The following is a 25,253-nucleotide window of genomic DNA, read 5'->3' as shown; positions in this document are numbered from 1 at the left end:
TTTAGCAACCTCAATTTTCCTTATTTGCTGCTGTCAAATCTTGCAATATTAGGAATGGGGCATGGACTGACCCTTTTAATAAACTCATTCATCAAACTGACATCAGTTAAACCATACAAAGAGATAATGAGCATGTCATCATTTTAGTAATTACTGAAACAGCGGTAGGACAGTTAATATCAGTCGTTGATATAAATATGATCAACTCAAGGACACTGCAATTTCATGCCATCTCAAGACCTTATAAAAAGTAAGAGAGAAGATTGTCTTTCTTTCAGCTCACTTTAGCCTTAGTGAAGCATGTCGTGACCCAGTGCACACAACAGGCTTTGACATAAATGCATGCCTAGCACATTAGGGTGCCGCTAATGCTTGATACTTCAGAAACACAATTAGGCTTCTATAGTGTAAAGGCCCTTGCCAAAGACTTCAGAGCATTCTTCAACTGCCACTAAGTGCTGTTAAAGTTTAATTAAAGTGTATAGTGTTAATGGCGGGAACTATTTGATTCTCACTTGAGCTATTAAGGTATGAACTCAGGCCAGATGGCCTGGTTGATTAGTCATATATTACCCAGAGGGCAACACTTTCACAAGGCAACATGCATTAAACTGTCCTGTAACTAGTGCCAAGACTCCCGTGCATAATAGTAGGAACTACATTTTTCTGACAAAAATGTGGTTGGTGAAACTGCTAAGTTGCATGTTGCTATGTGGTTACTTAAAGGGATACTCCACTTTTTTCGGAAATATGCTCATTTTCTAAACTCCCCCAGAGTTAAACAGATGAGTTTTACCGTTTTAGAATCCATTCAGCCGAACTCCGGGTCTGACGGTACCACTTTTAGCATAGCTTAGCATAGATCATTGATTCAGACGAGTCCAGTAGCATTTCTTTCAAAATGACCAAAGAGTTTCAATATTTTTCCTATTTAAAACTTGACTCTTCTGTAGTTAAACCGTGTACTAAGATCGACGGAAAATGAAAAGTTGCGATTTTCTAAGCCTATATGGCTAGGAACTACTCTCATTCCGGCGTAATAATCAAGGAACTGTGCGGCCGTACCATGCGTGCAGCAGGCGTAGTGATATGACGCAGCGCCTAAAAATAGTCCCCAGCTCGGTAACTTCTTCCAACGTGACCGGGACTAAGTTTGTCTAACCTATTAGACCTATTTTCAGGCGCTGCGTCATATCATTACGCCTGCTGCACGCATGGTACGGCCGCACAGTTCCTTGATTATTACGCCGGAATGAGAGTAGTTCCTAGCCATATAGGCTTAGAAAATCGCAACTTTTCATTTTCCGTCGATCTTAGTACACGGTTTAACTACAGAAGAGTCAAGTTTTAAATAGGAAAAATATTGAAACTCTTTGGTCATTTTGAAAGAAATGCTACTGGACTCGTCTGAATCAATGATCTATGCTAAGCTATGCTAAAAGTGGTACCGTCAGACCCGGAGTTCGGCTGAATGGATTCTAAAACGGTAAAACTCATCTGTTTAACTCTGGGGGAGTTGTAAAATGAGCATATTTCCGAAAAAAGTGGAGTATCCCTTTAAGGCTGGAATACACTACATGACTTTTTCTCAGATTTTTGCCCTGATTTGCAGTCTGGATAAGTTAACAATAGTTGCCAAAAGTCTGCGCCAGTCTGCAGATTTTGCTCATTCTGAGTTGACAGATTTCACAGAAAAACACGTAGTGTGTGATAGGCACAGACTCAGATTTTTTAGCTTCAGACTATAGCCGCTTTCCGGCCAAGTAGTTACAGGAACTTAGTTATAGGAACTGTCCACTTCTAAACAGTTCTATGAACTACTCTCCCCCAAACTCGGTTTTGCTGTTTGCGTTCGCACTGGCCAAGTGGGCATAGGAACTGGTAGGAGGGGTAAGGGAGTGACGAAAGCATGGCGACTTTTATTTTGACGGAGCGACGGACCTTTATTTTGACGGCGCTGAGAACGCCAGAGCAAGCAATGCTCGCATTCTCGGTGTTCATTAGTTAGCGATCTGTCTAACATGTTATTAGATAGAATTGTTATAGAAAGTACACAGTATATGAAACAAAAAGTTATTAGCCTATGCCGTGTGGTTGATGTCCAGTGTTGCTAGCTGAGCAGAAATACATAATTATGTTTGACTTGGTACCCTCAAAGTTGCGTTGGATTTTCTCTTCAGCATAAAGGTTTAGAGGCCCATCTATCACTGTTTTCCATGTTTGTATCTAGTTTCTGGAGTAAATATATAGGCTATAATCTGTGTGTTTACATATAGCTGTTTTAAAAATGGCAGGTGCTGGTGTTTTGCGTGCGTTTGGTCAATCAGCATACACTAACGTCACGGGTAGTTCCTATAGTGCTGGTTTAGACCCTACTCTGAAGTAGGAGCTAAATTAGTTCCTCCAAATGGAGTTCCTAGAACTAAAGTCGTTCCTAGTCGGCGTGTTCGCACCGCAGGAACATACGGGTTAGGGCTGTGCAATTAATTGAATTTCGATTTCGATTTCGATTTTTGCTCCCAACGATCACCAAAATAGTATAATCGAGTAAAAACGATTATTTTGCCATGTTCTGTTTTGAAAGAACGCTCTTATTTTGTCTTGTGTTCTGAATGACGCGCGCACGCGCACATCCGCCCCTTCCGATGCCATAAACTCTCTCAGCTTGAATGTTTAAACTGATAAAACTTAAAAAGAAATGAAAATGATAAACTTTAGTTACGATGCAATGCTGGCCCAATTGTACAAGTGACAACTCCGTCATGTCCCGACTCCTAAACGCGAATGTGTAGTTTCGACGCTTGCCGGGTCCAGCGCATTTTGAGAGAAGACGCATCACCGCTGAACACTCATGCGGTTTGTGAAAGGTTGGAGAAAGTTTTAAAATTATTGATTTGATTTTATAATCTGTGTGGATTGATTTAGGCTACTCATACAATCTACATGCTAAAGTGAATCAATGTTTGCGGGGGAATTTCCCGCATTATAAGTGGCAGACCTGCGGGAATTATTAAAATACTCATTGAAGTATTATCTGTTATATATTATTTATTTTAATAGTTCAAAAAGTACAATCAATGTTCAAATTTCGATTTTTTAAGAATTGTTGAAAGGTGTCTTTGGTAACACTTTACAATAAGGTTCATTAATTAGCATTAGTTAACTACCTTTGTTAAGATTAACTAATAATGAACAATACTTCTACAGCATTTACTAATCTTACTGTAGATAATATTAATTTCACCATTTACTAATACGTTATTAAAATGAAAGGTTGTATTTGTTAACATTAGTTAATGCACTGTAAACTAACATGAACAAACAGTGAACAGCTGTATTTTTATTAACTTTAAAAAAAGATTAATAAATACTGTAACAAATGTATTTCTCATTCTTAGTTCATTTGAGTTAATACATTAACTAATGTTAACTAATTAACATTATTGTAAAGTGTTACCGTGTCTTTTTAATAAATTCCCTAAGTCATGTGAAATAATCGTGTTACATAATCGTGATTTCAATACTGTCCAAAATAATCGTGATTATGATTTTTTACATAATCGAGCAGCCCTAATACGGGTACTTTAGCCAATAGTTCTAGGAACTGTGAAAAGGTTCCTCCGGTCGGAAAGCGGCTTATGATTCCATGCAGTTGGAGGATATCAAAACCTGTTATCAAAACATGCAATATAATACAATACAAATACAAAAGTAAATGAACAGCAAAGGTGAAACCACCCGCTTCCGCCAGATCCCGCAGGACCCGCAGGATCCCAATACCAAAGCAACTCTTTATCATGTAAGTGTTTTCCAGCCTTTACTGGTACAAGTCCACAGTCTCAATGATGTCCTGGAGGCGCATTACAGAAAGATCCTAACTTTAGAATCCTATCTTATCTGTTTGGTAACCATGGCAATTTCAGTTAGGACCTCATTTAGGACAAAAGGACATTTCTTAAGTACATAATCTTATCTTAACTACAGATAGGAAAATGGTATTACAGAAGCATCCTAACTCCACGAAAAACTATAGCCAACTATAAAAATCACATAATAATAGCCCTGTCTGAGAATGACGTCACATTTATTAATGATATAAGATGAAGAACAGCGATGTTTGATGGTGGAAAGACTTTGTGAACACCCACATTATGTGCTGCACTTTGACAACAAAACTCTGACAAATAATTACAGACTCCTATGAAATAAAAGGATTAGGCTTTGCCTTTTCTACCAAACTTATCAAAACTTTACTTAATGAAAAAGCACCACTTATTTTGTTTCTCCATTTTAATCTCAGTTATTTCTATTATCTGAGTTTTTCCGTGTCACTTCACAGCAGCTGTTTGCGTGTATTGGTTGACTGGTAACAGACCTTAGAGTTGATTACCTAACTTGATGGAGGGGTTTAAGATTTCCTAATTACAGATAAGATGAGATTTTGTAAGATCAAATCAACATAAGATTTGCTTCTGTAATAGAAATGTGTGAAAAATCCTAAATTAACTTGTCAGATCTTAACTTAAGACTTTAGAAAGTGTCTGTAATATGCCCCCTGGACCCTGAATATGACTCAGGTTCCTATAGGACTTTTTCCACCAATTTTATCACTTTTGATGCAAATATCAAAGTCTTACTCAAAAAAAGTAATAGTAGGACCTTTCTTCAACAAGCGGCAGTGAGGTACCACTCATGTCCGTAGCAAAAAACATTTGTGTTACGCACCAAATAATAAAATAACTAAAATGAATTAGATTAAAAAAGTAATTATTTAGTATAGATACTTACAGGTCTTGTACTACTATATACTGGTGGGGGATGAGGCCGTCAACCCCGTTGTGTCTGCCCTCCCACCAGTCCTCAGATGCACGATGATACAGCAAAAGGGATGCGCCTTTTTTGAAGGACAACTCTCGAGGAGTCCGACCCATGTAGTCAAACTTTGCGATGGCTTCAATCTGCTCCACCTCTGTGTGTGTATGAGAGAGACAGAGGAACAGTGAAACTAGGGCTCATTAGCATGTTTGCACAGAGAATTATGTCAACAAATTTTCAAAGAGCTTCAAAGTACTGCAACATACTCAAATCTGTCATGCTCCCAGCTGATTCTCAGCAAACCATACACACACCATGTCCAGACCAGTTTCCAATTTGTCTGTCCAGACCTAACGCAAAGCTACTGCACAACACTGAACACACACACACACACTCTTGTGCATCTATCTTTATGAGGACATTCATTGACACAATGCAATCTCTAGCCACTTACCCTAACCTTACCCATCACAACTAAGTGCCTAACCCGAACCCTTACCCTAAACCTACCCTTAACCTAATTATAACCTCATCCCTAAAACCAAGTCTTGACCCTCAAACAGGCCTTTAAAAAGGGTCTCAGAAAGTGAGGACCGGCCAAAATGTCCTCACTTTACTCTCTTTGTCCTCACTCCAATGGTCTAAAACTCAAACTGGTCCTCACAAAGATAGTTGTACTATCACACACACACACACACACACACTACATATTTATTCATTTAGCAGACGCTTTTATCCAAAGTGAGAACAATAGAAGCAGTTTTTTTTTTTTTTATAAATAGATATATAATAGAAGAGAAAGTGTTAGTATTAATACACAAAAACAACAACAACAACAACAAAACAAAAAACTAACTTTTGAACAATGCAATATTGCTAAGACAAAAATACTGTTCAACATCAACAGGCTCATGCACAGCAAAAGGTTAATTTATTTCTCAAATAGACCCTTTATTCCATATCATAAAGATTCACATTCATCACATTATGGTCTTACACATCAGAGGATATGATCTCATCAGGACCACAAAGAAACAGGCACAGTTCTAATACAGATGGGCTACTAAAAATGCAAACTGGACTTTATCTAAATCCTATCAAATCTGCCACCCAGCTTCCATTTAACGTGACCATTGCCATCATATGACCACAGATCAGTTCACGCTTCACCCCCAACCCCAGACGCTGCCAGGGGCAAACAGACAGTGGGGTCATTCAGGGTTAAGGAGATATACAGAGCAAATCAGCGCTTGGCAGAAATCTCCAAGTCAACAGCAAAAAAAAAAAAACAATCAGTTTCATTAGGATCTCCACCCAGGGGTGAAATTAAATCCAGGCATGGCACAGAAGTGGAAGGAAAGAGGAAGAATGGAAATGAAGAGAGAGAGAAAATCAGCCTTTGCTATTCTGTATGTCGTCTGATTGTTTCCATTGTGACTGCACCTGATTGGCTGGATTGAAGGCTCAGAATCTGATTGCGGTTTCTCAGCATGTGTCGAGGGTTACAGGGAAAGTTGAGATAACGCTGTTTTGGAGCTAAAGCATGTGACTTCAAACAGTCCTGAAGTCATGCATAAGGCGGGCTTTAGCTGATGAGCTTCAGAGAGAAGGGTCATTTATCCTGAAGTATGCGTTTAATTCAAAATTGCAAGACATGTCTTTTATAATCCACCTTATTTTTCAATGCAGAAGTAAGCTATTTCCTGTGAAGGTACTGGATTTCTGATTAATTAGGTGCTAGAGATAAATCATAGAAGAATGATTTACCTATTCTGCTAAACGACTAAATGTAAGAATGAGAAGTAAACAGTGAAACTATTTGAGCTACAAACCAGTCTGTTTAAGATTATGACGATAAATTAAAATAATAGGATAACAAAAACCAGTTTGCAAGCAGCATAACAGACTGTTTTTGTACAGGAAGCCTTCCACATTTTATCTAAAAATAGATAGCCCGCTAGGCCATTCCTTGCTTTTTTATGGAATATTGCAGTATTTATTGTAAATGATTTATCCATGCACATCACTATTGTTTTTCGGCGTGAGGACAGGACAACCTGTCACTCACATGAGATCACAGCAATAGCAAACCACAACAATCCAATCAATTACCGATGGACAAAATCAAGTCTCGCCCCTAATTTCTTTTTCTGTTCCGCCCTACATTTTTTCTTGTTCAAGAAGTTGTTTCACTCGATATATTTCACAATAAGGAAGAGAAGATTATCGTAACTTCCCTTTCATGCCAACTTTAAAAACGTATAAAAAAATAATTTCTTTATGTGTAAAACTTTAAAGGTGTAGTAAGCGATTTCTGAGAAACGCTGCTGAAAGTGGGAAAGACTGAGCACCACAACACACTTGTAGCCAATCAGCAGTAGGGGGCGTGTCCACTCATGATGAGGGAGAATAGAGAGTGAGCAAGAGGTTTGAAGAAAAGGTCAGAGGAATATCACTGGAAAAAGAAGGATTATAGGACCCGTATTAATATTAGACGAGGTTTTTCAGCACTAGAGGGACCTAAGCGGGAGGGCCTGAAAACAGATGCCGAGGTTGCGTTGTTTCTGCTCCATACAGGAGTAACATTGGTTTGCTGTTTTACAGAACCAAGATATGTTGTTGTTTTAAATGTCAGCTATTGTAACAGGACAGTTTTGAGTGTCATTGTTTGTCTTGAGCTGGTGTGCAAGCTGGCGACTAACAACAAACTCTTGCTGTATATACTCTAGTGTACTGTATATTCATTTTTTGTCCTTGTCGTTTGATTGTAATCTTCACTTTATTTTTCACAAAGCATTATTTTGCTTTGCTTCAGCTATGATAAAGAGACAGCCACTCTTGCACTGCGTGTTCGTTCATTTTGGGGGCGGAGCAATGAAGTGAGGGTGTGTTTATCAAGAGTGTTTCTCAGAAATCGCTTACAGCACCTTAAAGTGGAAAAAAGTGCACCTTTAAATAGAAAAACAAACAACGCTCTATTTTTTGTGATAAAAAATATCAATTCTTAATTCATCAGTTAAAGGGTGAACCGTTGAGAACCGTAGAGAAACTGAAAAAAAACTTGGTATGACTTCTTTAATGAGCAGCATGCTGTAAGCGTGAGATGGTATCAGCAGTGTGGCTGATGTTTTGGGTTAGCGAGCGAGTGCAGCTCCATCAATCAGTAAATGAAGGGAGCAGGCGCAGGAAGCCCCGTGAGACCTGTTTACTCACCCTGAACAAAGTGTGCAAGAGAGAGGGAGAGAAGGAAAACAAACTGATAAAGCCAAAGGAGGAGGCAATTAAGCAGAGAAAACCAGGGGCTGAAAGAGAGAGATGAAGCGCAAAGATTGCTGAAACTGGGCCGAAAGAGATATTTCCGTCTGCTTCTTCATTTAATATAGCAACGGAAACGTTGCTAGACAATGTTATCATTTAGATTTGAGAAATGAAGAGGGTGAGGCGGGGGAGAGGAAAAAAGCAGAGAGAATGGCTTTTTTTAAGACGACCTGGAATCTCACATAACCGTGTATGAATCTGTGCTGCCAGTTTTCATCTTTCTTATCTCCTCATAGCCCACCAGCCAATAAGGATGCACACTGCTTAAAGGGCACAACTCTGATTGGCTGAACTAGATGTCAATCAAAATATTCACCAAAGACCACAACCTGGTGTGTATGAAGCATTTCTTTATTATTTATTTCTTCTTAATCAGTATTTTTGTTGTTTTCCTGTAAAAAAACAACAAAAAAAACTTAAAAACGAAAAATAAAAAATGACCTTTATTATTATTACTTGATTGTTTGAAAGCATGTCACATCTGAGACATTCTTGCTGCTTAAGTAAATGCATTTCATTTTAGGACGGTTAGATGTTTTACTGGAAAACACGACAAATACAAATTTAGAAATTTTGAGGAAAGAAATTAGTGCAGTCAAAGTCTCATATTGGCGGTGGTTGTATGAATAATATATACTATATATTATTCATACAACCACAGCCAATATGAGAATTTGACTGCAATCATTTTTCCCCTCAAAATTTCTAAATCTGTATTTTTTTATATATTTTTTAGATCAACTGTTTAGATCAAACTGAATATGGCCCAGATGTTTCAATGCCAGTTTTGACATCAATTAGGTGTTTGCCATGCATGTGCGCGCGCACACACACACACACAAACAACTATTTTTCAGTTTTTTAAGAAGCAATATGTGGTCGTTTTGATTCCATTCACTCCAAAAGCTAGCATAAAAATCTGACTGCACTTCTATTGACTAAGCTAAAAACCTCAAATGCTGATTTCTGCTTGTGATTATTTGTGGTCTCTTATGCAATAGAATTGAATACAACATCCTTCCATAAGAGACAATAATAAGAGTGTGTATAAAGCAATGAATGAATGCAAAAATGGGTGTACCATCATCGCTTGTGTGTGGTTCGGTGCAGTTGTCTGCTTCATCAATGGTGCCTGGTTCACTGTGAGGGCTGTCACTGTGTGAATATACAAACACAAAGAGAGGGAGACGTTTAAGAGCACAGTAAACACAACAGCTAATGCCAGCATTGGAAAAACCATGGCAATTACAGTTTTGCAATGTCACGCCATTAGTTATCAATCCTGTTGGTATCAATATTAAAGACTCCACCAAATGGTTTGACGAGTCACATTTAGATTTTTTGAACTTATTTACATTTATTACTAAATGTCCGGGTTACTTAATGGAAGTGGTTTGCTTTGATTATATATTAAAGCAAACCACTTCCATTAAGAACACCTGAATATCATGTGAAACCAATGGTATATTAATCTGCTAATCTATTAGAACAATAGTATATTTCAAAGAACCATATTATATTTCCATCTGATACCAACCACCACTGTAACACTACAATCATTTTTGTAAGGGTTCAATCAGATTTTATAACCATCTGTAAAAATATAGCTTTTTAGCAATAGGTTCCAAAACTCATCCAAAGGTATTCATCTTCATATGACCTGAGTGCTAAACTCCCCATTCATTTGGAGTAGAGCTCAGTTTAAGCCACAGCTGGATCTAATGGAGAAATTATGACATTCCTCAGTAACAACAAAATCCAGCTAAAATCTTCAAACTCACCAGTACTCCTCTCCTCCAGTCATGCATTTCTCATAGACAGGGCCGTCAAGCTCTCGCAGACTGGGGAAGATGACCTCATTGTGCATGATGATAGTTTTAATGACCTCATTAACATGAGCCTGGCAGGCAACAGGGTCCTGACCGTCCGGGATGGGCATCAGAGTGGGTCCAAAACAGATGGCAAGGTTATATGGGTCCATCATGTTCTCATCACTGTACTGGGACAGACTAGAAAGATGAAGACAGAGAGAGAAAAAAAAAAAAAGCTTTACATGTCCTTATTACATGACGTAATACTGCAGGAGTAACTTTTTAAAAAACTTCCTCTCTTATTCCTGCTGTCTATTTCAATACATTCATTCAGAACTTTATTCCAGAGAATTCATCTTCATGTACAGTGCATTATCTTTCAACAGAGGAGAGCTCATCTCTCATTGGGAACTCTCGACCGAAGTTCACAGCTGCAAGAGCTGCGGGCACCGACAGCAAATGAAAGGGGGGAAGAAGTCAGAGGGAAAACTCATGACGTGAAATCAAATTCTCTGTTTGGTCTGGGGGAGGGGGAGGACAGGAAGCATTAATAAAAAGCCAGGAGAAGAAGACAGGTATAGTACAGTACAGACTGATGGCTTTTTTCCTGGCGTAAATATTCTCTAAAGCACTCCTTGACAGACATGGTCGTAAATTAGACAAGAACAGTGGGGGCTGTTGAATAGCTCTTTGTAAATATAATGAATGTCTTTGCTTGAGACTGCTGCCATTCATATAAATGGTGATTTACTAGGAGATTTACAGTGTAAAGACAGAGAAGCTGTGAAGACGGTAATGCGGTAAAATTATAGATTAGCCTCCCGCTTTTGAGAATGTATGTGCGTGTGTGATTGTGGATCAGCTGGTTCAAAGTATGGCACACGAAACGGCCACTTACTGGTTGAGAAAAGCAAACAGGTATCTCAAGACAATGATGATGGTGCGAGGAAGGGTGACGATGATCTGCTGGATGTGGTGGGCTCTTTCAGCGGATGACTCAAGCTCTGAAACAAGCAACCGACAAACCAACATTCAAATAAAACAACCCACAGCTCCACATTCAAAGTTTACAAACTGCTCAAAGCTTTGGGGTCGGTATGATTTAAAAATAAAATAAAAATGTTAAATAAGACTTTTATGCTCACTAAGGTTGCATTTTTTTTAAAATCAAAAATACTGTAAAAACAGTAATATTGTGAAATATTATTACAACTTAAAATAAGTTGTAAAATGCAATTTATTCATGCGATGAAAAAGCTGAATTTTCAGCATCATTACTCCAGTCTTTAGTGTCACACGATCCTTCAGAAATCATTCTAATATGCCGATTTGAAGCAGCATTTATTTTTGTGCATTCTTTAATGCATTCTTGATTAATACATTTTTTTTTTTTTTAAACGCAACCACAAGTCACAACACAATCTGTGTTTAATTTAACAATCTCTTGACAGACATAAAAAAAAAGAAAGAAAAAAAAGAAAAAAATATTAAACTGACTAATTGCTTTGACAAGTTGGAAAGATAAAGCCAAGTTCCAATAAGAGCATACAACAGATAACAGGAATCTATGGAGTAATTTCAGATTGAATCACTGCATCTGAATGCAACACTCACTGATGGTGGAGATCATATCCAGGAAACGCTCCTTTGGGAACAAGGGGTTTTCCAGCCCTCTGAAATACAGCTTAAGAACACCTGCCACTGAGTTGATGTCCTGATCGCTCTGATCATCAACCAGTGGGTCCTCACCTGAAAATGTGTTATTAAATTAAATAAGTCAGTTAATGAATACACGCAATTTATTAAAGGTATAGTGGAGGATCTTTCCGAATTTTAGATAAGACCCGCCCTCTCCACTTTTTGAATAAGTTTGATTGATTCACCAGAATGATTGACAATTAGGAGGACCAATAGTATAGGTGATCCACCCGGAAGTAAAAAATCCTCCGCTATGCTTTTAAGAAAGGGTCTACAAAAAAGAGATTCATCTCATTCCACTCCTAAATTCCCTATGATATGAATCAGTTGAACATGAACACAAATTTGGGCACTAGCAGACAGCTTGATCCACTTAATATTAGGATGCTGATGATTCAATTACCTGTAACAAGGTTGCACATTAAAACATAGCTATTTATCAACAAGATCACTGTACAATTTTTATGACTGATATTCTTCTAGTACCATTTGTTTACCTTGCATCTCACTTGTAGATGAAATAAGCGGTTGTCCTCCATATCTGACTAATTATTCTTTTCTAATGTTACAATCCGATTTAGACCCTTATGTGGGAAGGGGAATATTGCTAATTTTTTGGTGATTTTCCTGCTATTGTACTTCATCTTGTACATGTTCTTACAATAATCTTAATTACAAAAAAGGGAGAATATAGCAAACAACACACACTCAGGGGTTTCAACAGTGCATTCTGGGAAATTCTAGGCAGTGAATGTTTCAGTGCAATGATGGTAATTACGATGATGTTAAAGCCCAAGAAACGACAGACTCTGACACCATATGTGAATCTCAAAACCAGGCACATGATTGTCTGCATCTGCAAACATGAGCTAAATGTAGAATCAATTTGTTGAACAGTAAAGCTTTGGTAAATTGAAACCTGCTTTCAAATCTAATTTTATGATGTTATTTTCACCCTCTACTCGGAAAACAACATTACAGTTCAGAAAGTACAAAAAAAAGAACCGAAAATTAATTACAGTTCATCTTTAGGGGGACTAACCTCTTTCAAATGAATTTTTAATATCATTGACTTCCACCTGAGATCCAGGAACTCGGAATATGCCTTGTTGTTGCAGCCCTGGCACAGGAAAATAAATAGAAACATGAGTCGCAAACTTGTCAAGGCATGATATTGCATTATCTTAGTTCAAAACAAGATGAGCACAGAAGAAATTGCAACATTTCCCTCTAAGGGATCCTTTATTTCTGGCACATATGAGTTTTGTTAAAGAGGTTCCAGTCATTTTCTAAGATTTCACTAGATCCTGAGGGAAAGCATGATACTTTAAAGCAATAATCTCACAGAAAGAGTAGATTAGGTTCCTGTTAGCAATCTTTGAGGCAGCACAGAGAATTGAGAGTTTATAGCATTATCATTTTCTGCCCTGACATCCATAAACATTTATAGTCTCTAGCAGAATAATAAATCATCTATCCACAGCATATTTAGCAGCCAAACCGATGTCATTCTCTAAATTCTCTGACTTCAGTTTCACCCTGACAGATGGACTTTATATGGAACTTTTTCGAAAGCATCACGGGAACACTAAAACTTACAACAGATGAGTCCTTATTTAAATGAGCATCTGTGTCTCTGTGATTCAGAGTGTCGATCGCTCTCTGAATGACAAGGGGCTGTGTTGTTTTTGGAGAGCTCTCTAATGGTTTCCAGTAGCTCCTGAGTCAGCAGGTTTATCTGCAATCAATTAGTGACCTTTCCTTGAACCGCTTACCATATAGATTAATGTATCGAATACAGCTCTCCACCACCAGAGGAATGGGTTGACCAGAATCCTGAAAGACAACAATCATTACAAAATGGCACCAGTTTTAAGGCAGCGGCTGAGATTTAAAGGGATAGTTCACCAAAATATGACAGTTCTGTCATTATTTACCCACTCTCATGTCATACCAAACCTGTAAACTTTTTTCTTTCAAGGAAAACAAAATATTATATTTTAAAGACAGTTTTGTACATACAATGTAAGTCAAACAATGGACCCAATGAACTTTCATTTTTTGGCCAATTATTTATTTATTTTTCTGTAGAAGAAAGAAAGTCATACATTGTGAGTAAATGATGACAAAAGTGATTTTTTTTTTAGGTGAACTATCCCATTAAAGGTGCACCTGCATATTTTTCCCTCATTTAAAAGAAAATAAAAGTACTCATAATAGTAGCTAAAAATATGATTAATATCACGTACAATCATGATAAACCTAATTAAAATTGTTGTATTTTTACATGGAGCAAGTCGCATCATTGGGCCATTACTATCTCTTACTATTCCACATACTTTCTTGTGGAATATGAATATAGAATTAAAAAGGCAATACTATGACTGGATTTTTTATCTTATGTGAGTGTACATTATTTAAATTTTATTGTGCACAGTGCTGTCATTTTGATCAATCGCGAATAACCCCATCTAACATAAAAGTTTGTGTGTGTGTATATACTGTATATATATATATATATATGTATATATATATATATATATGTGTGTGTGTGTGTGTGTGTGTGTGTGCACACACATATATACACACACATATAATATATTTACAAACTTTATGTTAGATGCAATTAATCACGATTAATTGATTTGACAGCACCAATTGTGTAACAAAATTAATATATTTGCAATACAATTGTTGTGCAGAACTTTTAAAAATGTTTTAAATGGCAAAACTGCTTGGTGCACATTTAAGAAATTAATAATTTTCGAAATGCTTCAAAAACAAGTAATATATCCACACACACAAAAAAGAAAAGAAAAAAAAAGTAGTATTTTTAGTAGAGAAAAAAGCAAAGCATTAAGCATGTCTGTCCTCGAGAGCATTACACAATAGAAAAAATTATTAAAAGTTCAGCCAAGGTTGCTGATAGCAACTCATCCTAGGTCGCTACAGAAAGCTCATTTTAATTTCTCTTTGAACTCTTGTGGAAAGAAACAAAGACAAGCCATTTGTCTCAGCAAATGTATTACAGCCTTATCTGAAAGGTAAAGACAGTCCATGGCTGGCCCTATTCTACAGTACCTGATTGCGGGTACGAGCATTCCGTCTTCCCCTAGGACACAAAGCAGCGTAGAGCAGAGCAGAGGAGTGAAAGAGGTGAGAAAAATCACAGTTAGAGAGGAAGGGACGACAGAATTGCCATGGAGACGACAGTGTCGTTGTGGTGACTGGGTGGAATAGCATTAGGACGGCTGCTGGAATGGCTTGAGATGCAGTAAAGGGAGACATGTGGAGAACGTGATGCCCTTCAGTTCATTTTCTCTGCTATTTAAAATGTATTTTTAAATAAAATAGTTTAAGTTTAATGGGTAATCGACCACTTAATTATGTAAATTATGCATCAAGGCAGTTGCTTAACAACTATTGAGCCCTGTTGAGTCTCTATTTAGGCAGGAGGGCATCAGCTGCCACCCTTATCATCTGCATCATCGCCACCTGGCGAAAAACGGAAATTAACAGAAGCAAATAGAGGGTGTGAGAGCATGAGTCAGTCAGAAAAGATAGACAGATGTTCAGCCATCCCTCCAGCCCACCAGAGGGCACTGTTAGCACCAAAGTCAGTGGGTACCTTAATGAAACTCTCCATATTGCCATTAAACAGCTTATGGTTATAGATGGAACGAGGCCTTGGTTTCCGCAATTTCTGTGGTTTCGGGGGAAGGGTTGGGGGTCTGAGGAATGGAGATGGTTAGATGGAACAAAAACACAAGCAAAATTCCCTCTGAATCACATACGTATATCAAAGACCTCAAATCTATATAGTGCAACCCTTTCCTGTCTACACAATCATGCCATTAACTCTTGCATATGTCTTAGTGGAGGAAACAGCCAATATTGAAGGGTTTAAATAAGCAGCAGACATTAATTGTTGTTCTTTAAAAGATCGTAATTACATCATAATGCTTTTGACCTCAAATTAACCGATAACAACTGCAGGGAGTTTTCTATTCCCTGTAGGAGCACTGAATCGGGCCCTTATTGAAACAATTGCTGTTGTGACAGATTGGTAAATAAATGCAATCAAAGTCAAACATGACATGGCTCTGTACTTTGGCTGTAAACCTGAGGGCATAGCACAAGCTGTTGTTTATATTTGCTTACGTTATTACTCATTAACAGAGATGGGCGAGTTGGATGTTTTCAATGGAATTAGAGTCCATAGAGAATCTATGCATTCTTAAGTATAGACATTGTGACCAAATACCACTTCACTTTATTGTTTAGGTCTGAAACAGTCTATTCAAGTATGTGAATACATATGCTACTAGCTACGCAAGTACAATTTTATATGTTGCTGCAACAACATATGTGCCGGCTAAGCATTCGCAGCTACATAACTGCGTTATAGTGTAGTGTAGGTTTCATTTTTAAATTTAAGTAAAGGGCATATGATTATCAATGGCAACACTGGTAGATGTCATCCAACTGAGAGGTCAGAACAGGTCTGCATCTGTTTACCAGGAAGGCTCTATTCTCAGCATTCTCAGACTGTCAGAGGACATTCTGGATAACCCAGCATGAGTTGAGCCCCTGCCAGTGACAGCTTGAGGACAAGTCCCCTTTTGACGGCTGAGAAATATTTTTTAAAAAGTTTTATTTTCCCTCTCTTGCTTTTACTAGAGCTAGTTATGTGATTTAGACTTTGTTTTATCAGCTGAACCTGCAGAAAATGGACCGACAAATAATGTTTTTTTTTTGTCTAAAAATGGCATAAAAAGATTTGTGATTGTGAAAAAAAAAAAAAAAAAATCCATTTAAAACAATCATCATGGATATTGATAATGAATATGGATGAGAAGTATAATGACTGACTCTTATTCTTTAATGACCCCATGGCCTGACAAGTTTTGAAACCATTTAATTGGACAAAAATCTTTAGATATTGTAGCAAAACCAAGCTAAGAGAATATCTTCGATCTTAAAAGCGAAGATTCCAAAAAGGGTTCTTCACAGCAATGCAATCTTAAAAATAAAGGTTCCAAAATGGAGTTTTGCCAGTGTTGCAACTCTGGGTTCCCCAAAGAAACTTTCAGTTAAAAGTTCTTTAAAAGAACCATATGTTTCTTAGTGCAAATAATATTTTAATAACCCGAGTTAACTTTTTCCACTGTAAAGGACCTTTTGTGCAATGTAAATGTTCCATGGATCCTCATGCAATCACAGATGCCAATTAAGAACCTTTATTTTGTTTCTGAAAAGTGGGAATTTCATCATCATCAGAACTCTTACCTTGTAGTTCCACATTCGGCTCTTTCTCCTGAAAATGAGAGATAAAAGAGGGAGGAGTCAGCAATGTCATTATTAGTATGATCTCATGCACTGGGTTCTAAAGCGCGGTCAGAGTGTACTGAGGGCTATCGTGAGACTGGCCAACACTATTGAAGGCAAGATGAATGGGTTAGCAGCCACACTGCGCTTGAGACAAAGAGGAGCACTGGTCACCCTAGAAACCTCGGAAGGGCCCTGCGGGGTGTCAGATGGTCACATAAGGGAACTAAAAGAGGCTAAATGAGTGTGTGTTTGTATTTGTGTGTATGAGGGTATGTAAAGAGTGGGTGTGACACTGAGCGAAAGCTGTGTCAGCTTGCTAAGCTCTTTGTCCCAATATTCAGTGTGCCCAAAAGGGTTCCCTGGTATCGCAACGATACAAACAATGAAAAATATACATGCCCACAAACCAAAACACACAGGAATGTCACAAAAATCCCAGATTATGCAAGAATGTTAAATCTTAAAATGTCAGTTTGGGGAAAAATGAGGAAAAAGACCCAAAATTACACATATCAAGAGCACCTGCCTGTAACGCAGATCAAGTTTTTTCAATTCTGAATCGCCATGTAATGAGGTGGAACCACTAATGTTTTTACATGGGTACTTTAGTGATCTGAAGTGGCCCCTCAAATCATTTCATTTCACTAAATCTGCATATCAAATGGAGTGGTTCCCGTGTGCCTTTGCTTTGCCCTCTAAAATCATTTCAAAAACTGAAAGGCTTTTTGTCTTGCCAGCTGAGGGGTTAAAAAAAGACTCTCAGTCCTTTCCAAACACGTTTCTGGATAGCGGTTAGGGGGGATCTGGTTTACCTACAGGACAGTCACAAACAGAGACAGTTTATTTTTCTACACCACAATAAGCGTGAGCATTTAAGCCAGGTGGCTGCCGCCATGGCAACTCCTGATAACATTATCGGAGAGAATTAGATGTGCCAAGCTAATTGGCTTAATGGATTGAGGGTCAATTAGGTGAATAATTTAAAAACATGGGCGGTACCTGCTACAACCTTATGTGATAAACTCGTGTATATGCACCATACGCACTAACTAACGCACACACCTTGGCTAGCCTCGAGTGTCTGGTTTTTACTCAGACGAAGAGGTGAAGTGTAATTGAGCACACAGTCTGGTGAGGGGAAGAGGCCAGGACTGGTCAGCTATCATATACATAGATGGCTGGACTCAGCTGGGGAGTCCCACAGTGTGCCGTCATTAGATTATGAGCTGCCGCACAGGCAGCTGCTGAAATCCCCCCCGGTGCCACTAGCTGATTGATTGGGCGTAAACTGCCCGTAACAGAAGTGACAAGAGGCCTTATGGGAAATGTGTCCATGAAACAAGGGTCTCTATAATCATCTGACAACAAAAGGGCGCAGACTTGAAGGAATATTCAAGGTAATTTTTAACTAAATGAAAATACTTCTCCTTCAGTTTGTAAAAACAAATAGGAAGCGCGTTTACACCAATGCACGCACAATGGCAGTCTTTTTTGTTAAATCACTTAAATGGATTCTTCAAACACTGATCATTAGATAACATTTCAGTCAAAGATTTTCTTGAGGCATTTGCTTCAAAAAGGTCTTTGACTGAAACATTATTATTTGCCTGAATAAAGTCTTTGGCATTGGTATAATAAATCAACAAAATCTACAACAGTGTTTTATCTGCCCCCCTCCCCCTCCAGTTTTAGTGTGTCAATACAATGCTTGTTTTTATTAACTAAATGTAGGTCTAAATTGACTACGGCGATACACTGTGGGTTATAGGTGTGATACTTACTGTAAACATTAGGTTGAAAATTATACAAACTTGTGCAGTTCATTTCAGTTCTACCAGCTTTCAATAAGACAAGTAGATGCAAAAAAGAAGAATTTTCTTAAACTTTTAGATATCACTTCTGTATGTCTTGTCCAATTAGCCCAGAACCATCCATTAGATATAAACTTCTTGAACTCGCTGTGCAGCAACAACTTTCAATTTCGTACCCAACAGTGACCAAATTTGCAATTAAGTGCCAGAGGCTTAGCTGACACTCAGCATTTCCAGAGAGCAGAGAGAAACTTATTTAATAAACAGACAACTCACCTTCCCCCAGAGTCTGTTTCAGAAGGTCATGCTTGGCCTGCAGCTTAATGATGAGGTTACTGCCATTCAGGTACTCCTTGAATTTCTGCGACACAGATGAAGGCGTCAGTGAGCTAATGATTTTAATGGGATGTGACTAAAACTGGGGAGTGATGTGTGCTGTGGGCAACAAAGAACAGATTTCGCTGAACTTTGCACGCTGCAAATTCAATCTGTTCCGATAGGAGGATTTAATTTCCGTCTCATTGGTGAGGCATATGCCTTGTCACGAATGTTTTGCGGATTCATGTGTGATGACTGAGTTTGGATAGATAGGACAGGCCGAGTAGACTTTCATATCGGTGTTTGCAGATACATTTCTGAAAACCATGCATTAAAGATCTACTGATAGTCCAGAGATCTTGAGGACCAGGACTTCATCTTATAAATGGATGATATCGGGTTTGGTCCTCTGATGTCTGAAATAACTAATACTTAGGAGGATTGCCAATCGAATCAAAATTGAATTAATTACATATGTCAATAACTTAAATTACAATTAATTGCATATATTACTATATGTCATAGAAAAATGGCCTAAAAATAAAAAGCGTACTGGTGGGCCCAGTGCTTATGGTCTGAGAAAACTCACAGTGAAGTAAAAGACTTCTGTCTCCTGCTGATTGGCTCGTCTCTTAGCAATGTTTAATTTGCTCATGTAACTCTCGGAAGCCACGGATTTAATGGACTCTGTGGATCGGCTGTGCTGGAAGGCGTCTGACACATCAAAGTCCTCAACTGTCAGCATGTCTTGTAAGGTCTGCATGGTGGCATCCAAAGTCTTGCGTACCTAATTAAAGCATAGCAGGGACTCAGTAAGGTGAAGAAAAGATGACTATGAACTTTTAGAATACAAGTTACATAAGAGATTTACACTAGCGTTTATTTAAAGTTTAAATAAATTATTTTATTCAGCAAGGATGCATTAAATTGATCAAAAGTGACCGTTAAAATTGAATGCTGTTCTTTTCAACTTTCTATTTTTCATAAAATCCTGAAATACTGCAAAAAATATATATTAAGCAGCAAAACTGTTGTGGTGAGCACAAGGGACTTCGTTCAAAAACATGAAACTGACCCCAAACTTTTGAAAGGTAGTGTATATTTCTGGACACCTGACAGTGACGTAAAAAAAACCCATTTGTTAATCTTGGAAGCATCAGTTTAGAATAGGTTTAAAATTATACCTAAATCAGTAAAGTTTCACACCAGTTTAAAGTTTAAAATAAGAAATAAATCTGAAAACACGTAAATAAGACGTACATTCCTTTTTATTAATTTTTTTATGATGCAGAAGAGGCTTCCATAGTAATTTTCATTTGAAAAAGAAAATGTTTAATGAAAAATATTCTATAAAACATATTTTCTGACATATAAAAAATGTTGGTAAAATAGTTATTTATCATGTTGTTGTCATATAATGCTGTCAGGGTATGAAAAATACAATAAAATACTGGCCCGATCAAGCCATCAGAAGAAAAATAAATATTGTGAGAACTTTTATAACAACATTTTCTGTGCCCATTGTACATGAAAAAAATGCTTATTGTTTTGCAAGAACAGGTTTGCAATAACAGGTAAGTGGCACTGTGATACATTCAAACCCACAATATGAGCTTAAGAATATTGAAAGACTCTGCACTGGTTGAGAAAACAAATCACCGGAAGAAAAAAAAGTGTACAATGAGCTTCAACCTTGTGTCTGCAATAGCATCTATGTGTTACTTTGATGCATATAAGCCCACAGTGTTTTGCAGCCTAGTTGAATGCTTATGCAGGTAAAACTTTTAAAACTTCAAAACTGAGCAATGGCCTAGACTATATGCTGGCTCAAATATCGGAACCAAATTTGATCCCCATCCTTAACGTCAACAGCCAAACCATACAGTAGTATACAGCTTGAAAACTTCCTAAACCTCTATGCCCTCAAGAGATCCCATTGATTTCTTCAGGATTTGGATTCCATTCGACCCCAGGACCAAAGATCATTGACCGGTGTGTAAATTGTCCCCAGGCCCCCACAGATTAATGTGACACATTTCCTACTTGACACAAAATTATCCATTACTAGCTGGTTATGAGACACAAAGTGATAAGGGCAAGATGAAGTCATCACTACACACAGACGGGAGCAATTATAAAGTTCATTAGCACCTGCATACACTTAGTTGGTTGGTAATGCGCCTGAGTTGTATTCGTTCTCCCAAGACAAAGAATTACCCTCACTGAAGACCAAACAAGGAGATAACCGGTCCTTCCCAAAAGAAACACCATTAACAGATGAGTACACTAAAAATACACTCACAGTTCCCAGGAAAGATGGACTAAATTGCAATGAGTTTGATTGCTAGGCTGAAGTATTCTCTTGAGTGCTTTGAAAACGGCAGAAAAAAATGTATGTGAGTAAAGCTGAGAGCTCTTTGATTGCTAAAGACTCGTGTGAGAGAGGCAGTTGGGCTTTCTGCAGAGTTATAACACTAAAGAAGCTGATGAATCTTTCTAGTGAGCAGGTGTAAATAAAACTGAACTGTTTCCAAAGCATTTGGTTGCACCAGCAGGTGTTAAAGTCAACAGGAACTTGAGTTCGCAAACTATTTTACTGCTATAATGTGACGTCAAGTGCTTGAAGTGGAGGGATTGAAAATAATAAGAGGGCTTGATGACATCAGCCCAAAAGGAAATTCGTTTCCTTCAAAGATTAACAAAGACACATTTTTTATCTTCGGAATAAAGGTGAAATAGATTTCGTGGATTTGCCACAATGACCAACAGAAAGATATTTGGTCTGAAAGTGACTTCTGTGTGAGCCATGCTTCATACATCTCTACACTATTGACAGTGGACACTGGATTTTTTGACCGTGAAATGTCTTAATGTGAACTGATGAATCACGATGATCTGAGCAAGATAATAGGGTATATTACGATTTTCACGTTTCATTAGTTTCATCAATGTATATGGGTCCACTTTGTAGATTGAATAACCCCACTTAGACAGGGTCATCTCTGATTGACAAGGTATCTCAACCAACCAGTTTTTTTGTATGTTTCGAGGTGGGCTTGAATCTGAAATCTGAAATAACTTTGAGAACAAAGTAGAATATACAGTTGTGCTCCAACAAACTCTGAATACCTCTCAAGATTCAATGCCTTGAACTATAAAATCCACAAATTAAACTGACTAGATCTTCTACTGAAGCATTCAGTGTAGCTGCCTGGAACGGTATCGGCAAAGTTACCGCACCGTAACTTTGTTTCCCAGCAGACTGATAAAGACCTGCACACCCTGCCTTTTTGGAAATTAGATAAAACCAGTCAATCACATTAGAGCTAGCAATTGTGTAAAAACCTTGTTATGTTAGTATGCAATATGCATCACAGTCAGTGAACGGTCTTGTGGGCGTAACATCTGAGGCTGAGCCTAAATAATTATTATAGAGAATTGAATAGCATGATAATGTCCATGATAAAATGTTGAATGTAGTAACTGTGATGATTCTTACTTCCTCGTTTTCAATCTTGAGTGTGGCCAGGCGGGACTGCAGTTGGTGGTAACGCATCAGAAGTTCTGTCTGCACGGGTTGCTGCGCACTCACCTGGCACACCTGAAATGCACAGAAGTTTATCACCATCATACATTTATGTCTTGTCATGGCCTTTACTAAACATTTAGTATTTCATTATTCTTAAAGGAATAGTTCAGCGAAAAGTGAATATTGTGTCATCGCTTACTCTCTTTGGTTCTAAACCAAAAAATGACTAAAATTTTGTCTATTTTTTATGCAAATCTAATATACAGCTTGCACTATAGACCTTATGCACCAGAGAAACAAGGGCGCCGCCATCTTTGGAATATTGTCTTTTAACTTCCGTTTTGCGGTCGCTCTGTACATTTCTATGGCATTTCTGTCCAGGAGTAATTAGCTTTTTAAGTGGATTTATTTAATGTAAAGTTAACGAAAGTTATCATGAGGACTGTAATGTTTAAAGCAGATGACTTAACAAATGTAAATCGACCGGGAAGATTTTAAAACGAGCCGTTCATTAATAAACACGCAAAACGCTGTGAAAATACAGACCGGAAGTCAAAAGACAATGAGCGCAGCGCTGAAAAGGGGCGGAGCTACATAAGGTCTATAGTACACAAGAAGTGAACTGATTGTTTTATGGTCTTTTTTACATATTTCATTGTATTGAAATGAAGTTGCCAGGATAATCTTTAAGAACTCAACTGTAAGAAAGTCATTCAGTTTGGAACGACATGAGGGTGAGTAAATAATGACAGGATTTTCATTTTTGGGTGACCTGTTCTATTAATAAGATACTATTGAGTAAGTTGAAGGATGGATACCTCATCGCCCATGTGTGGCAGAAACTCAAAGCGCATGGGTGGGCAAAAGACCTGATTGTACATGTCCATGATCTTGTGCTTGTCACTGCGAGGGTCCAGGTTGTCTACAGCATTCTCAATGATGTCCAGACCCTCATGGCGAGAGGTCTCCAGGTTATATTCGGCAGAAAGATACGTCCTTAATGTGCGCGCCAAGCTGGCATGATATCCGAGGTCACAGCACTGTGGAAAGAAGAAGAAAAATGAAAGTAAGAGATAAAATATCTTACAGCGAGCCTGCATGACATTTAGATGAACACCAATCCCAAAGACCCCAACTCTTTCTTCCTATGAAGACAGTATAAATGAAATTTTATTTGCTAAAATGTTTCCATGGTGATGTCTATTTTTAGCAGACTTGAGATTTCACATCACTCTGGCAAGACAAACTGTAAGACAGGTAGCATCTCCTGTGTCTCCGTGGATAGTAGTGTCATTAAAATGACGTGATGTAAATGAGTTAATTTCATCCTGTGGAGATTCAAGATCGTCAGTATCTATAATTAGAAGAACAAGCGCTGTGGGATATCTTAGCTAATTAGTTTAAACGTGCAACAAATGTGCAACTAACCTATTTTAGCAACGTGGAGCAAGTTTAAGATTGCTTGAGGGAAACTTTAAACCTCTGTGAGTCATTGCGATGAGGCAGTTACTCCTCTATTGGACTGTAAATCCATATATTATGCTCTAAAGTGTTTGAGTGCAAACACTACACGGTCATAGCCTATGGCATACTCTATTTAGCATTACAAAGCTGCAGGATATGTAGGTGTACATTTGTAAAAAGCTAGTAATATCACCAAGTTTAGATCTGTACTTACACATTCTTGGTCTAATAACAGCAATGGTGCTACTTCTCAGTACTTGCAAATAACCATAGATCATAACCATAAATAGAAGTAAATCCAAACATTTCAAATGTTTTTATTGTGTCCATCAGTAATGCTGAAACCACTATTATATATTTCACTAATTTGAAATGGGGAAAAAAGTTAATTCACTTTTTTTTAGTCCATACAATAAAAAGACAGATTGGTCTAATGTAGTTTTCAGAATATACAGTTCTTCAAAATATATTCTTTTGTGTTCAACAGGGTAAATGAGGATAAATGACAGAACTAATTTTTGTGTGAACTATCCCTTTAACAGAGGGTATGTAAAGTCCTCCTGGTTTCTTTGAAGCACCAATACTATGGGTTGTGATCATTCAAAAGTTTTGGATCCGCTAGCAAACCGTTAATTCCTGGTATAAGGTACCCTGACAAAGTTCAAGGTAACAAGGCATCCTAATTCACCACGACAGGCCACAAGTACCACATGAATTTCTATATAACAAGTGGTGGGTGTGGGAGTTTGTGATTTTTGGTTCAGTGGTTTCTACCAATTAGTGGTTTTAAAGGTAAACCTATGTCAACAACCTAACTGAGAGCCCTTACAGAGCTCTTACAACTTCAACCTGTCAACTGTTTTAGAGATTCAATTCTGTTTATTTTTCAAATTAATAAAAAAAAAGTATAGAAAAGGCCTACATGTTTATTGTCCAATACAAAATTCCCTAACAAAACAGTTACAACAAAGATATGCATACAGTGCTAGTTTGCATAGAGGAAAATATATTGCCTCAAAAGTTATCTATAATAGCTTATGTTTCCTCTTCGCCTTTTTGCTGTTATCAGATGTACAACTGTGTGTGTGGGTTTGTATTTTTTGTAAATTGCTTCAGGATATCAGGGTGTATTGATGGACAGCAATGTGACACACTTTG

The 25,253-nt window shown here is 37.8% G+C and overlaps 1 protein-coding gene across 2 annotated transcripts in view; it reads right to left on the bottom strand.

The window, feature by feature from the left end:
• srgap3 (SLIT-ROBO Rho GTPase activating protein 3) overlaps nucleotides 1-25,253 on the bottom strand; it is a 93,851-nt gene that overhangs the window by 5,437 nt on the left and 63,161 nt on the right. The window contains exons 7-19 of one of the 2 annotated variants that reach the window (XM_084426368.1): nucleotides 23,450-23,671; nucleotides 22,602-22,703; nucleotides 19,692-19,889; nucleotides 19,061-19,145; nucleotides 16,932-16,959; nucleotides 15,271-15,373; nucleotides 13,418-13,478; nucleotides 12,685-12,762; nucleotides 11,559-11,693; nucleotides 10,843-10,948; nucleotides 9,915-10,142; nucleotides 9,215-9,288; nucleotides 4,789-4,969 (exon numbers count right to left, since the gene is read on the bottom strand). In XM_084426368.1, coding sequence (XP_084282494.1) covers nucleotides 4,789-4,969; nucleotides 9,215-9,288; nucleotides 9,915-10,142; nucleotides 10,843-10,948; nucleotides 11,559-11,693; nucleotides 12,685-12,762; nucleotides 13,418-13,478; nucleotides 15,271-15,373; nucleotides 16,932-16,959; nucleotides 19,061-19,145; nucleotides 19,692-19,889; nucleotides 22,602-22,703; nucleotides 23,450-23,671 — 1,601 coding nt within the window. Of the gene's footprint in view, nucleotides 1-4,788; nucleotides 4,970-9,214; nucleotides 9,289-9,914; nucleotides 10,143-10,842; nucleotides 10,949-11,558; nucleotides 11,694-12,684; nucleotides 12,763-13,417; nucleotides 13,479-14,723; nucleotides 14,755-15,270; nucleotides 15,374-16,931; nucleotides 16,960-19,060; nucleotides 19,146-19,691; nucleotides 19,890-22,601; nucleotides 22,704-23,449; nucleotides 23,672-25,253 lie in introns of both variants that reach the window. The other variant, XM_084426369.1, reaches the window with a different exon arrangement.

This window comes from Rutilus rutilus, assembly GCF_951802725.1.
Source record: "Rutilus rutilus genome assembly, chromosome: 12".
NCBI lineage: Eukaryota > Metazoa > Chordata > Actinopteri > Cypriniformes > Leuciscidae > Rutilus > Rutilus rutilus.
Note: the sequence above shows the minus strand (reverse complement) of the source record. Positions and strands in the feature narration are given on the sequence as shown.